Source organism: Dama dama, chromosome 19, assembly GCF_033118175.1.
Source record: "Dama dama isolate Ldn47 chromosome 19, ASM3311817v1, whole genome shotgun sequence".
NCBI lineage: Eukaryota > Metazoa > Chordata > Mammalia > Artiodactyla > Cervidae > Dama > Dama dama.
The window spans coordinates 82,288,163-82,301,700 of NC_083699.1; the positions used below are offsets into that span (position 1 = coordinate 82,288,163).

At 49.6% G+C, this 13,538-nt stretch overlaps 1 protein-coding gene across 1 annotated transcript in view; it reads right to left on the reverse strand.

Annotated features, from left to right (window-relative positions):
* The window catches only part of SLCO2A1 (solute carrier organic anion transporter family member 2A1), an 83,244-nt gene that overhangs the window by 26,306 nt on the left and 43,400 nt on the right, over positions 1 to 13,538 (reverse strand). The window contains exon 3 of the mRNA XM_061167623.1: positions 10,902 to 11,064. Within this exon, the coding sequence (XP_061023606.1) occupies positions 10,902 to 11,064 (163 nt within the window). The remainder of the gene's footprint in view (positions 1 to 10,901; positions 11,065 to 13,538) is intronic.

Sequence of the window (13,538 nt, forward strand, 5' to 3'; positions counted from 1 at the left end):
GAGGGTTTGGGAAGGATTCCTGGAGGACATGGGCTCTACACTGAGAAGACTCAGTAGGAAGAGACAGAAGGGAAGAGCGCAGAGGTTTAGTGGGGTCAGTGTGCAGACACCACTACGGTGAGGCCTGGCCAGCCCTGGAGGGCTGCTGTGTCCCATGAAGGGGCCTGGATTACATCCTAATGAGAACCCAGAGGGTCATGATCATGAAGGTGAGATTAACCTGTGTTCATGACCTATGTGTAAATAGCGGAATCGACCCAGCCAAGAGCTACCTGGATGGTAAAACAGGTGAGGCTGCGTGCTACGTGAGAGGTAGGCAGGGGTTGCTGGTCCAATCCACGCTGTGAGCACAGGATTGCTCAGCCCAGGGTGGGTGTGCGGCAGATACACAAGGCCAGGCTGGTTGTGTGGGAGCAGGAGCCAGAGAAGGGCCAGAGAATAAGTGCTTCTTTTAAGAGTTCTTGTTCTTAATTTTGCTGATTCTTACTATTTGACTAAAGTCATATTTATTAGAACATTGTTGCTGGCAAAATTATTTTTCTGTGAGCCATTAAACAGTGATCAAAGCTCACAAAAATGTTGACTGGCTCATTAAGCCTTTACATGGCATGTTGCATGGTGCACCAAGGCCACAAAATTCCTCATGAAATTCCACCTAATGAAGTGTCCAGTAGGCAAAATTCTCTGGGGATCTTTTAACTGTTTTACATTAACTTTTAGAATGTTAGATTACCTGTCAGAAACTGCCTTTATTAAACATGCACATTTTCAAAAATAATCAACTGGCCCCAGTTAAATCCAAGTCTACTGAGTTCCTCTTGGACTCTTCCGCACTCCAAATTGATTCAAGATCTCCCAACAAACTTTCTTTTCCTTATTCCAGCCCTAAATGGGGCCACCCCACCCTGACCAGGCTCTGACACAGGTGAAAGGGAATGAGAAGTTCCTCTACCTGGGAGCACCACCCTCAGGAAAGGAAGTGGCAACTGTCTGTCCCGGGGGCAGGGTGCCCTGGACCCAGGTAGAGCAGGGTGTGGTGGTGGGTGAGACCACTGCTTCCTGGCTTATTGTGGAGAAGGTGTTTGCATCAGAGACAGAATGTGGGCCTCCCAAGAACCCATGCCTGGGCCTCCCTGCAGTGGGCAGCCATGGCCAGCTCACTCTGGTGAGGACAGTCTTCTAGAAGTTAGAACCTTAGGCTCTTCTCTTAAAAGGAAGACAGTGATGGAGTGAAGACCTTGTATTAGGACCCTTTGGCAGAACTGGGGGGCTCAACTTTCTGCAGCCCATCCCCTCCTCCTCCCTGGAATGAATTCAGGAGCTCAGCCCATGTGAAGAAGAAAGAGCAGTCTCTCTCCGCTTCTCAGGCATTCCAGCAAAGGCCGGGCACCCAGTCCTCTCCACTGACTTATAGAACCTCACTGCCCTCCCTCTCCTCCAACCTGCCCCCCATCAGATCCTGTGATAAGGTCAGAGAAAAGCCCACCAATTCCAGTCACAGTCTCAGGGGCTGCCTGCCTCCACCTTGTGGGGCCTGGGAAAGGGAAGGAGGGAGGTGTATTCATTAGCTGATTGTCAGTCTGTTTCCCATCTTCCCTGAGGCCCACTTCTGGAAGGCTCAAGCTTATCAGAGCACATTCTTCTTCCCACAAGACACCAGAGATCTAGCCGTGCCAGTTATCACAGGGCTGCGAGATGCTGACTAGAAATAGGCCGGGACCTTTCCCCTCCTTCAGCTACCCCCGTACCAGCCCAGCTGCATGCCAGTCAACCCTTTGACTCATCCCACAATTTACATACACAGAATTTCAGCTCTAATTTCTGAACGCCTCCTCCAGTTTGGAAAGATGGGACGTGGTAGCAGGAAGGGCTACCTTCCTGGAGCAGGCCCCACAGAGATCGGCGGATCTGGGCAGAGCAAAGTCTGGCCTCTTCACTGTTCAAGGACACACAGTCGAGGTGTGGCCAGGCTGAGGTGGTAGGCTATCAAGCGTCTAAATAAGGGTCTCTGCACAAAAATCCAGCCCTGGGGCTGTGAGAGGATGCTAGAAGTGTTGAGCAAACACAGGAAGGCCGTGGCAGGAGCGGGCTTTCCTTTGACTAATCTTTCTTGTCATTCTAGTAGAGGAAAGAGAGAATTCTGCCAGGAAACAGGAGGGGAGCACCTTGAGAGCTACCCATTACCTCCCCACACAGAAGGGGGCACTGCGGGTGGGTGAGTAGGGCCAAAGGAGGAGGAGGTTAGCAAGACCTCAGAAGCAGCCCCTAAGAGTACAACAGGGATAGGCAGTGGTGTTTCCGGAGAGTTTCCTGGAAGCACACCCAATGTGCCAAGCCTCGCTGGGCTATCAGCAAACTCCTGGAACCCCATTCAGAATGTTCCACTTTGAAGGACCTATTTCCTCATCCTCCTAATCGGCTACTCAACAGTTCTTCCCGAAACTCTGGCAACACCCATCAGTAGGCCTGGAACAGGCTGTCCCGAACTCATGATGGAGATCTCCAAGTCATTTACAAAGTGACCTGTTTGCAGAGCAGAACTGGTTGGGTTCCTTGTCAATCCATCATGCCCCTGTGACAACATGTGTTCTCTTCCAACTAGACTAAGCCTCCCCTTAGACAACAGTTCCTATGGGCACGTCCCTTCTGACTTTCATTTTGGGAATCAGAGAACACATTCTTCTGCACCAGCAGAAATGAACAGAGTTGGGGTTGACAGCCAGTCACATGCTTGAGTAGTGCAAGGAATCATATTTTGAAACCAGACAGACCAGGTTCAAATGGGAATTCTCAGAACCTTAGTCTCTTCATCTCTGAAACAGATATAGATACTAATATCGACTTTGTAACAGTCTTATTCAGATTAAAACTAATAACAGTAACAAAACCTGGGATATGATGATTACACAATAACATCAATTTTCATTCAAAGTTTCAAGCCAGAAACTTTGAGAAATTCAGACAGATGAGAGAGAGGTCAGAACTCTTGAGATAGGCATTGTTGCCCAGGTTGTTTTTTTAAGACTTGGGAAGTGGGTCCAGAAACTAGAAACAAGTAAGATCAGTGCTGGTCACTAGAAATGAATGGGTATAATAAAGGAGTTGAGGGCAAGTGGGTTGCTTGCAAGGATTCACATCCATGCAGGAAAAGAGTGAGCTTAGGGGAGTGGAGGAAGAGAGTTCCTTTGCTCTGTTCTCAAGACCGAGTTTCCAAGGCTGAGACTGAGGCTGGACACCCTTTCCCACACAGCTTTCCAGTACTAAAGGGGCCACGGGGAAATGCCTACTTGTATGGAGAAGGCCATATGACCAGTGAGGTCGGTGTGAGAGGGCAAGCCCACTATGCACGGTGTGAGGCGGCTGACAAGGGGCTTGCCTCCAGCCTGTCACCCCCGCCCCTGCACACCCACCTGCTCCTGAGAAACTGCCATCAGACCAAGGAAAGAGGAATTGCCTGGCTCATCTTGTCATCAAAACTCTTTCTTAGTGGATAGGAAGGAAAGAAGACACACCTGAAGGAACAGGAGGAAGGCTCAGAGCCGTTTAATTTTAGTATTCAAAGAGAACGCGTGCTTAATTTGCACACTCCCAATTGGGAGTGAAGCAGAATTTATTGTTCACAGATTTATTAACAGGCTGATGAGGAGCAATTTGAAGGGGAAAAAATGGGATTAGCTGAGCCAACATGAGTTCATCAAGAGCCAGTCATGCCAAACCAACCTCATTTCCTTTGTTAATGGGGCTCCCAGACCGGCAGGAAGCCGTAACACGGTGTTACTTGACTGGAGGAAGCCTTTTGACAAAGCCAGTCATGATATTCTGACTGATATCCAGACCAGATGCAGACGCGTGGCTGAGCGTCCTCTGGGGAGAACAACTCAAAGCGTGCCCGGCACAGGCACGAATGGGCCAGGGTGACCTGGAAGACGGTGGCTCTCGGGTCCATCATGCAAGTCAGCCCAGGCACGGCTGAGAACAGCTGACAGCTTTGTGAGTGACGTGAATGGCCTGAGGCTGGAATCAATGGTTAATAAGACAGTCCAAGGGTTGAAAATTCGAAATCAAGACCCAAGGTTATGAGGAGGGGCTCCAACCAAAGGGACTGAATCTAAGGGAGTCCATGGGGGCTGCCATGGGTCACAAAGGGTCCAAAGGGTCACAGCCTGGGCAGCTTACAAACAGCAGAATGGTTTCTCACAGTTCTGGAGGCAGGAAGCCCAAAACCAGGGTGCCAGCATGCTGGGGTTCTGGTGGGAGCTGGACTGCTGACTTCCTGTTGCATCCTCACGGGGCTGAAAGAGCCAGCCAGCTCTCTAGCCCCTTCCACAGAGGCACAGACCCCACCAGGGGGCTCCACCTCCATGAGCTCCCCGCCTCCAAATACCTGACTGCTCTTGGCTGCTTCCTCTTTTAGATCTCTGAGCCTTACTTACATCCCCTGACGGAGGCCAATCCAAGCTCTGGGTCCTGCAAAGTCCTTTTGTTCCTTTACAGAAAGAGCAGGAGCTCCTCCGTGTGTCCCCTGGGGGGTCCTCAGAGGCGGCATCGATGGTTTCTTCAAATCATAGTGCTTTGCAGGACAGGGGCTGGCACCCTGCTTCTGTGGGGCCATCCCCCTGACAGTTTTCCTGGGGTGACCACAACATCTGGAATAGTAACCAGTCTTCCTTTCCAGTCTGTGTGGGCTCTCCTCAGGAAACCCACCTCCCTGCCTTGGGTGGGCCCAAGACACACAGTCCACAATGGGTCCCTGAGATGCCCTCTTCCCAGAGGAGCCAGGACGCAGGGTGCAGCCTGGCTCATAGGCGTCCCCCCCATGCCCTCCAGACCCGAGCAGGCCTATACCCTCAGCCTCATTCCTGAGCAAGAGAAGTGATGAACAAGCCTCCAGGGGAGGCAGAGTGACGCTCAGGTCTCTACTGGGGCCTGCACTGGAGACCCAGAACAACGAGGGTTGTGACTCTTCCACACAACAGAGGCAAGCACTCTCAGGTCAACTGCCGGGGCTGTGTCTCCAAGAGGCCCATTCTCTGCAGCCCCAGCTCCTTTCCTGGTCATCCCCTGACAGGCAACACGGCAGCCTGGCATTTTCTGTCATTTCTCCACAGGCATTTCTCTTCCTTCCTATAGTGTGTGTTGAAAATGTGTTCCCCATCAAGTCTCATTAGCTTAGTTGTGCTCATCTGTTCGGGAATATTTTCCTCTCAGTTGACTTAATAACACTCATGTGTTTTGTGACTTCCCCCCGCCCCCCTCATTGTTTTCTCTTCCTTTTCAGGTTAAATAGATCCAACTGGCCAGACTGTGTGTGACCTTACACCCACTCACCCCCCGAAACACCACACTGATATTTATGTAAGTGCAGGACCCCAACCCCTGCCAGGCTGCTCCCCCACGTCCATCCTTGTCTGCACCTCCACACCCACAAGACCCCCACCCTCTCCACACCTCTGGTACACACCCACCCCCCACCCCCCACATACACATGCACTTCTTCCCTCACGCACCCACCTCCTCCACTTACAGCCACCTCACCACCACAGAGAAAGGCTTCCCTCACACACACTCCCATACACCCCCCAAACACACTCCTTCCCCACCGTGTCCCTCTCACACCATGGCCAGATGCTGCCCTTTGAACAGCCCTGAGCTCAGGGTCCCTGAGCAGTTCCCTCAGTGCAAGCACCCTGCATGGCCCTTGGGGCCTTCTGGGGTTCAGTGCCATGGGTTCTGCTCTGGGGCCGAGCGTCCTCCAGTGAAGAAGGGGCTCAGTCACTCAGGGGCCTGAGGCTCCTGTCCCCAGGCCTTCCCACCACCCTCCTGCCACTTTTGATGAACAAGCGTGGGTGAGGGGCTGGCAACTTCACAAATAGAGGACTAGAAAGCAACTCTTCCCTTTCTTTTCTAGACCGCTCCAAAAATACCATCGACTCCCCCAACCCCACTGTTCCCACAGGAAACCCCCTCCCGCGTGCATCCATTGTCTGCGAGGAGCTGACTTCCCTCTGGCCTTGGCTCAGGACCTCTCCCAGGTTACACCTACTCCTCCCAGACACTGGTTTCCGAAGACCCTTCTTCTGTCTCCTGGGGGAAATGGTCTCCTGTTGGCCTGTCTCCCACCTATCCCAACTTCTCCATGCATTCCAGAAGTGGTCTTAGAGGCTTTGGCTGGGTGGCTAGTCTTTTCTCTAAAGGCGCCAGGCATATTTCCGGACCCCACTGACATTTAGAAAATCTAAACATTCAAAAACGTCTGCCTGGCCTTTTTAGAATTAGCAATTAGTTGTTAAAGGTCTCTGTGATTCCCACAATGGCTCCATCTCTAATTTGTTTTTCCTAAAACGCTTTTCATTTCCCATGTCCATTTCTGGAGCAGCTCTGCTCCAAAGGGAAAGAATCAGCAGGCAACACATGATAACAGGTCCAGGGGTCACTGCTGATGAGTAAGAGACTTCAAATACCACATCAAGGGCAGGCAAAGAGAAACGTGCTGAGCAGCTACTGTGGGCCAAGCGCTTTATCTACACAATTTAATTTTAATTTTTGCCTTTAGAACATGCTGAAAAGTGGAGAAATTATTGTTCCCACTTTATAGATTAAGAAACTGAGGCTCAGAAAGGTGAACAGCAGCTTTCTTGAGGAGATTTAGCACCTACATGGCTGAGCTGGGATTTGAGGGTCTCTGTTCTCTTTCCGCATTACCAGGTACCTCCAACTTAAGGGTCTAGGAACGGATCAGAACAGCAGCCTAAGCTTCAATAAAGAGAAATCCTATGGCCTCACATGTGAAGGCGTGGCAAGGACTACTCCCAGGGAGGGGCCATGTTCCAGCTAGAGCAGAGGACGGATGGACGGTGAGGACCAGGGAGAAGCTGCAGTCAGATGCCCCAAGGATGCCCATCCTATTGGCCGGGAGCTGTCAGACACTCCATAGGAAGCAGGTGCTTCCTCATTTGGAATCTCAGTTTACCCAGCATAAATTGTCCCCACCACCGCTGGTTATAAAGTCTACCACTGAATGGCTGCTGCACGTGCCAGCCACTGGGCTAAACATAGAGCACACATCCTTCAGTCCTTGCAGCCGGGCAAGGGAGGCTCCATTTCATAAGGGAGGAACTGAGACTCAGCTGCGAAGGAAGTGGCCCAAGGCCACGTTGTTAAGGGGTCTCAAAGCCCAGCATCGGACGTAGGACTGTCCAGATGCATGTCACCCCTCAGGGTGGTGCATTTTTTTTTTTTTTTATTAGTTGGAGGCTAATTACTTCACAACATTTCAGTGGGTTTTGTCATACATTGATATGAATCAGCCATAGATTTACACGTATTCCCCATCCCGATCCCCAGGGTGGTGCATTTAATGAGATTCATTTGTTGTTGATGACTTGCATAGTTCAAAACTGAAGTTCCCGTAGGAATACATTTGAAGAATCATACTTGAAACTTTTCCCACGAAGTGAAACTTTATAAATATTTTTGTTCGCACATATTAGCGTAGTACATGCCCTTGCTGCACTGGTACTCACAGCCTCAGCGAGGTCCCACACTGTGGCTCCTGGGCCAAAGTCCTCCTTAGCCCGAGCCCCTGGGAGCACAAAGATGCCCTGAAGGTAGCCCAGCCCTGAGCACTTCCAGCTGCTGCTCTGATCCCAGCCAGCAAGAGGGGGAGTGTGTCCTATTGTTGCAAATAGAATTGACACTAACAAAAACACAAGGACCTCACTCTCTTGGCCAGCAGTTCCTTCGTGCAGGCTGAGAGGCAAGTCTTGTTCTTTCCTCTCTCCCTGGAGGTGGGCTAAAAGTTGGAGTGTTTGCCTAGGAGCAGGGAGGATGGTGGTGGAAAGGACCCAAGCCACCCGACCATCCCTAACAATGGGCAGAGGGGTTGCTTTCAGAGCCCCGCCCGTCTCCACCCACCCTCTGTAGTGACTGCTCTGTGCAGAGCAAATGCCCTTGGTATGCAGCCCAGGCCAGGGGAGGCTGGGGGAGCCCGCCCTAGGCTAGGCAGGCCACCGTGTGGCGCCTGGCACGATGCCCTCCCCGCAGCCTGGCCCCAGTGCTTGGAGTTCCCCTGCTGATTTCATTACCCCACTCTTCATGCTGATGGGGAAGGGCTGGGACCTTGCGTTGCAGCAGGCATGGCACAAAGCTTTCTGAAGTAGCCAGCAAATCCTGACTCTCCTTCAGAGCTGGCCTCAGACCCTTTGTCTAGATCAAGGAGGGGGAAAGAGCTTAGTACCCTAGGCTTGGGTCTGTCTTCCTCTTGGGCCTACTTGAAGCAAGACTCAGGCTTAAACAGTCCACAGATCCAAGGCCACAATGAATGTATAAGAAATAATTAGTTCACTGGTGACTACCATATGTGGGGAAGAGTCCCACGGCCAGAACTCAACTAACATTTCATCATTAGACGTGGCTGTTCCTGATTCACATTTTTTCCATTCCAGCCACCTACCTCCCCACTGTAGGTCTCACAACCTACCTTCCCACTGCAGGTCTCACAGTCTACCTCCCTACGCTGTAGGCTAGGTCTCACAGTCTACCTCCCCACTGTAAGTCTCACAATCTACAAGGGATTCCCTCCTGGCATGAAGAGTGATTCATCTCTTGGACTGGATCTGCACATATGACTAACAATAGGCCTAGTATTAAGCAAACAGCAATCAGTTATCCCTTCAGCGCACCCCTTGGTGGCCCATCTATCCTTAGACATCCTCAATTCCAATACAGTGGACCAAGGATGAGCACTTAGGGATTGGGCCTCTCACTGGCTGCTCCTCACAAAACCATTGCCATGTACCACATCCCTTAAAACAAGTGCAACTTTATCCCAAGCCAGTGCATTATCATACAGTTAGCTCCAAAGCAGTGGCATTCCCAGGATACCAAGTAAATGCAAATATAAAGCCACTCTTAGGGTAATTTCCTATCTAGACCACATAAAATGTCCACAGGGGGAAGAATTTCCACTATCAAGGACCCTGCGATCAAAAATTAGATAACAGAAAGGAAACACTCCACCATGAACAAGAACAAGCAGACACAGAATGTGGGAGGATTAGCATTCTCAAAATCTGTGCTAATAAAATGATCTGAAAGGGGCTATAAAAATAAATACATTTAAAATAATTGAAGAAACTAAAATGAAAATAGAAATCATAAGGGATTATCAAGAAACCATGAAAACAGGGCAGGTAATTTGGAAAACTATTTGAAAGTTATACTAAAGAATGTACTTCAGGAAAAACGAAGTTAAATCAATAAGGGTGAGTGAAGTGCAAGAGGCAATGATGAGCAAAGAAGCCAGTAACCTTGTGGGTAAATAGAAATAAGTACTAAATTATTTATAAATAACAACTATAGTGATAATGACCACTGGGAGGAAGTTAAAGACAGGCAAAACTAAAATGTTAGTCAATAATAACATGGAAGATGGCGGAGGAGGGTGGGCATCCAAACATTACAGGATCCTTATTTTGTTCTGTTGGAGAATAGAGATATTCATCAGTTGTTTTTGTTGTTGTTCAGTTGCTAAGTCGTGTCCGACTCTTTGCGACCCTATGGACTATAGCCCATCAGGTAGGTTCCTCTGTCCATGGAATTTTCCAGGTAAGAATGGCTGCCATTTCCTTCTCCAGAAGATCTTCTTGACCCAGGGATCAAACTCATGTCTCCTGCATTGGCAGGCAGATTCTTTACCACTGAGCCACCTGGAAAGCTCATTCATCAGCTGCAGAGTTTGCTAAATCACAGTTCATTGTTAAAATGTACGGGTAACAGTGATGCATACTGTTCATAGACTGGCAGACTCAATGTCAACTGTCCCCAAAGTGACCTATGAATGTAATATAAGTCTCATCAAATTTCCAGAAGGATTTTTTTTTGACGTATAGACAAGCTGATTATAAAATTTACAAGGAATGACAAATGAATAAAAAGAAGCAATTTTGAAAAAGAAGAATAGTGTTGGAGGAATCACACTACCCAATTTTCAAACTTCTTTATAAAGCTACAGTAATCAAGAGTATGGCAGTGACAAAGGAACAGACACACAGACGAATGGAACAGAAGACAAAGTCTAGAAATAGACCCTTACAAATATGTCCAATTGAGGGCTTCCCTGGTGGCTCAGTGGTAAAGGATCTGCCTGCCAGTGCAGGAGACAAGTGTCTGAACCCTGGTCCGGGAAGATCCCACAGGCCATGGAACAACTAAACCCATGCACCACAACTATTAAGCCTGTGCTCTGGAGCTTGGAAGCCGCAACTACTGAGCCTCCATGCCACAACTCCTGAAGCCTGCACACCCTAGAGCCTGTGCTCTGCAACGAGAAAAGCTACTGCAATGAGAAGCCTGCACACCACAACTAGAGAGTAGCTCCCGCTGCTCACTCCAACTAGAGAAAGCCCACGCAACAAGGAAGACCCAGCATAGGGAAAAATAAATTAAAAAATGTGTCTCTTATTTTATTAAAAAAAATAAACGTCCAACTGATTTTTTATAATGATGAAAAATATTTAATGGAGAAAAGAGAGTCCTTTTGACAAACGATGCTTAAAGGATTTAACATCCATATGCAAAAAGAAGAAAAAGAACCTCATAAAAAACTAACTCAAAATGTAAATGTGAAACTGTGAAACTTATAAAAACACATGGTATAAGTGTTTCCTGACTGGAATGTAGCAAAAAATTCTTAAATGTGCACCAAAAGCACAGGAGGATTGAGGGGGTGTCTCACAAAGTTGGTGGGAGGGGCTTCTGGGCAATGGATACCACTCTGAGCTCTGCTGTCCTATCCCACCAGAAAGTTTCCTTGGCTTTGCTCCCTAGAGTGTATCTGACAGTCAGAACATACAGAATTATGTACCCTCATTCCCTTGAAGCAGTAATGGGAGGCCACTTACCCATGATGGTCTTGGTGTATTGGTAAGGCTCTGAAAGGAAGTGTGGGAGGGTGAGGACAAAGGCCCCCAAAGCTAGCAGAAGACCCCCAATGCCAATCAGCTTTGGACGGTGCACCCGGCTGCCAAAGTAGCTGACGAAGATGATGAGGATGGCGTTGCTGATCTGCAGAGAAAGCAGAGGAGCCAAGTGAGACCAGAGGCTATGTCCTTACCCACCCATAGTGGATCTGACCATCAAAAAAGAGAGGCAAGAAGCTGCCTGGTGTGACAGGCAAGACAGCTTGCCTGGTGATTCTTACAGAGGGCCAAGCATGCAGTTTCAGCTTTCCCCTGTTGTCAGAAACCCTTCCCAGCCTCAGCCTTCTAGGCCAGACCAAAGGAAGTATCTAGAGACCATGGGAAGTTCAACCATCTTAGGGCCAAACTTTTTGGGGCCAAATTCAAGAAAGCCTCCTATTCTGGCTGGCTCCTAGAAACAGTGCATGTTCTCTAACTAAAGTCGCTAAGGACTCTGATATCATAGTCAGAATAACCATCAAGCAACATGCACTATCTCATTTCAGCATGCAGCAAGACATTTTGCAGATGGCACAATTGAGACTCAGTATATTAAGTAACTTGCTGTGTACATGAGGTCAGGAGGTGGCTCAAACCAGGACGACCTGAGTTTAATGTGCCCTATCTTAACTGCGCTGGTCTACGGCCCCTTGCAGAAACCCCTTCTGGGTTTCTGCCCCAGAAGCTCTGCTCCTAATCAGCCGTGGCCCTCCCTGGGTTGGTTTCCACTTCTGTGAATGAGGGATGAGGGTTAAAGCGCCCCGAGTCCCTTCCCAACTGGAAACACCAGTAACTCATGCTCCCGGTGCTCCCTGGAAGGCATGCTCTCTGAACCCCACCAAAGAGGGGAATCAAAGGGTCCAGCTTGGGGAGCAGGTTCTTCTTCAATGTTAAAAGAGGGGCTGGCAGATCTGACCTTGACTCCAAGATGGTCATCTACCCCAGAAAGTAAGTTCACCTGAGCCAGAGGAGCCCTGGATGTCAGCACTCATAGCCCCCACCCTGTCCATGCCACAGTCTCCTTCCGGCTATTAAAGCAGGTGCCCTTGTCTCAGGAAATAGGGACCAGAGGCTTGGTATGTGGCTCTTCCCATGATCATCAATGACCTCCTCATTGCCAAGCCCACTGGCTAATCCTCTTCTCACTTGATCTCTCAGCACCTTCTGATTCAGTTGACCATTGCTCTCTTCCTGAAACCCTCCTTTCACTGAGTTTCCATGACACCACCATCTCCTAGTTTACTGCCCCTAGCTGCTCCATCTCAGTCTCCTTGGCCGGTTCCTTCTTGCCTCCCTGATCTCTCAACTCTCAGGTTCAGTCTCCACACCTCAGCTCTTGTCTTGGGAGCTCAGCCAGTCCATGGCTTTCCTTGTTCTGTATGTGCTTCTAATTCCCTCATGGGGGGTTAGAAGCCAATTTCTATAAGTAAATGTCATACTTCGCATTAGAATGCTATGTGAGTGTCTGCTCATTCCTGTCTCCCCAGCACCTAGAATGGTGTTTGACACACAGCTGGTGCTCATGAAATGTTTGTTGAATAAATGAATGAAGGAAGGAGTAAATGGTAGGCTTTTCCAAGAAGAGGAAGGATCACCCAGGAGAACCCTCCTGTGTGGCCAAGAAAGAGAATGGTTTATGACACAGAGAAAGGGAATATGAAGGTGGGTGAGGAGGCCTAGCCTGACTGAGAAGTTGCACCAGTTCCTGGCCAGATGTGGTTCTAGGACATTCTGTAACCAGTGCCTGGAGACAAAGCTTTGTTATGCTTCTTAGGTTTTATTCCCTTTTTGTTTCCCTATCATTTTGCAGGAAGTAATTGTAAATGTCAGACCATATCAGCTAAGCTAACTGAGGCCGACTTGCAAGGTTTTGGAGAAGAATGGGGGAAGGCCCCAAAGGGAGGTTCAGGAAGGACTGGGGAGCGCCCAGCCCCAAGCACTGGGAGCAGACTGGGCTGGCTTCTCGGAGGGAGCTGGGCCCCCGTGGCTCTTGTGACTGGCTTAAGCCCTTGGTTCCCAATCTCTCCTTCAGCAGTGTTGCTCCTTTGAAAAAAATTACTTTCCTTAATATAAAAACAAAAGAAGCAGCAGCAGCTATTCTAACTGAGGAGAAGAGGCGCTCTGCAGCCCAGGCCACATCCCCTCAGCCCTGACCTGGCCCCAAACAGCTCTGTGGACTTCCTGTCAGAGCATTTGTAGCACATCCCTGCCCATTAATGTCTCAAAACAAAGGGTCCCAGGGCAAACCACAGTGGGCATTAAGGGCTATTGTAGGTGAAGCTGGTGCTTCACTGGCAGATGCTGACATCTTCCCTGCCAGCCAAGCCCCTCCTCCTGCTGCCAGCCTGGTCCGACCAAACCTGTCTCCCCTTGCCCTCACCGCTGGGCCCCACTGGCTTGGAGACTGGCCTGCAGCGTGAAGGCTCCCACCTCTGGAAGCTGGCTGCACACGCCAGGCGATCAGGTGGGTTCGCCTTCCCCTCCACCAGGCCTGCTCTTTCTCACACCCCTCACGCGTCTGATAGGCAGCTGCCCTTTGGTCTGTGGTGCCTTCAATCCCTTTGTGGCTCAGCTGGCAAA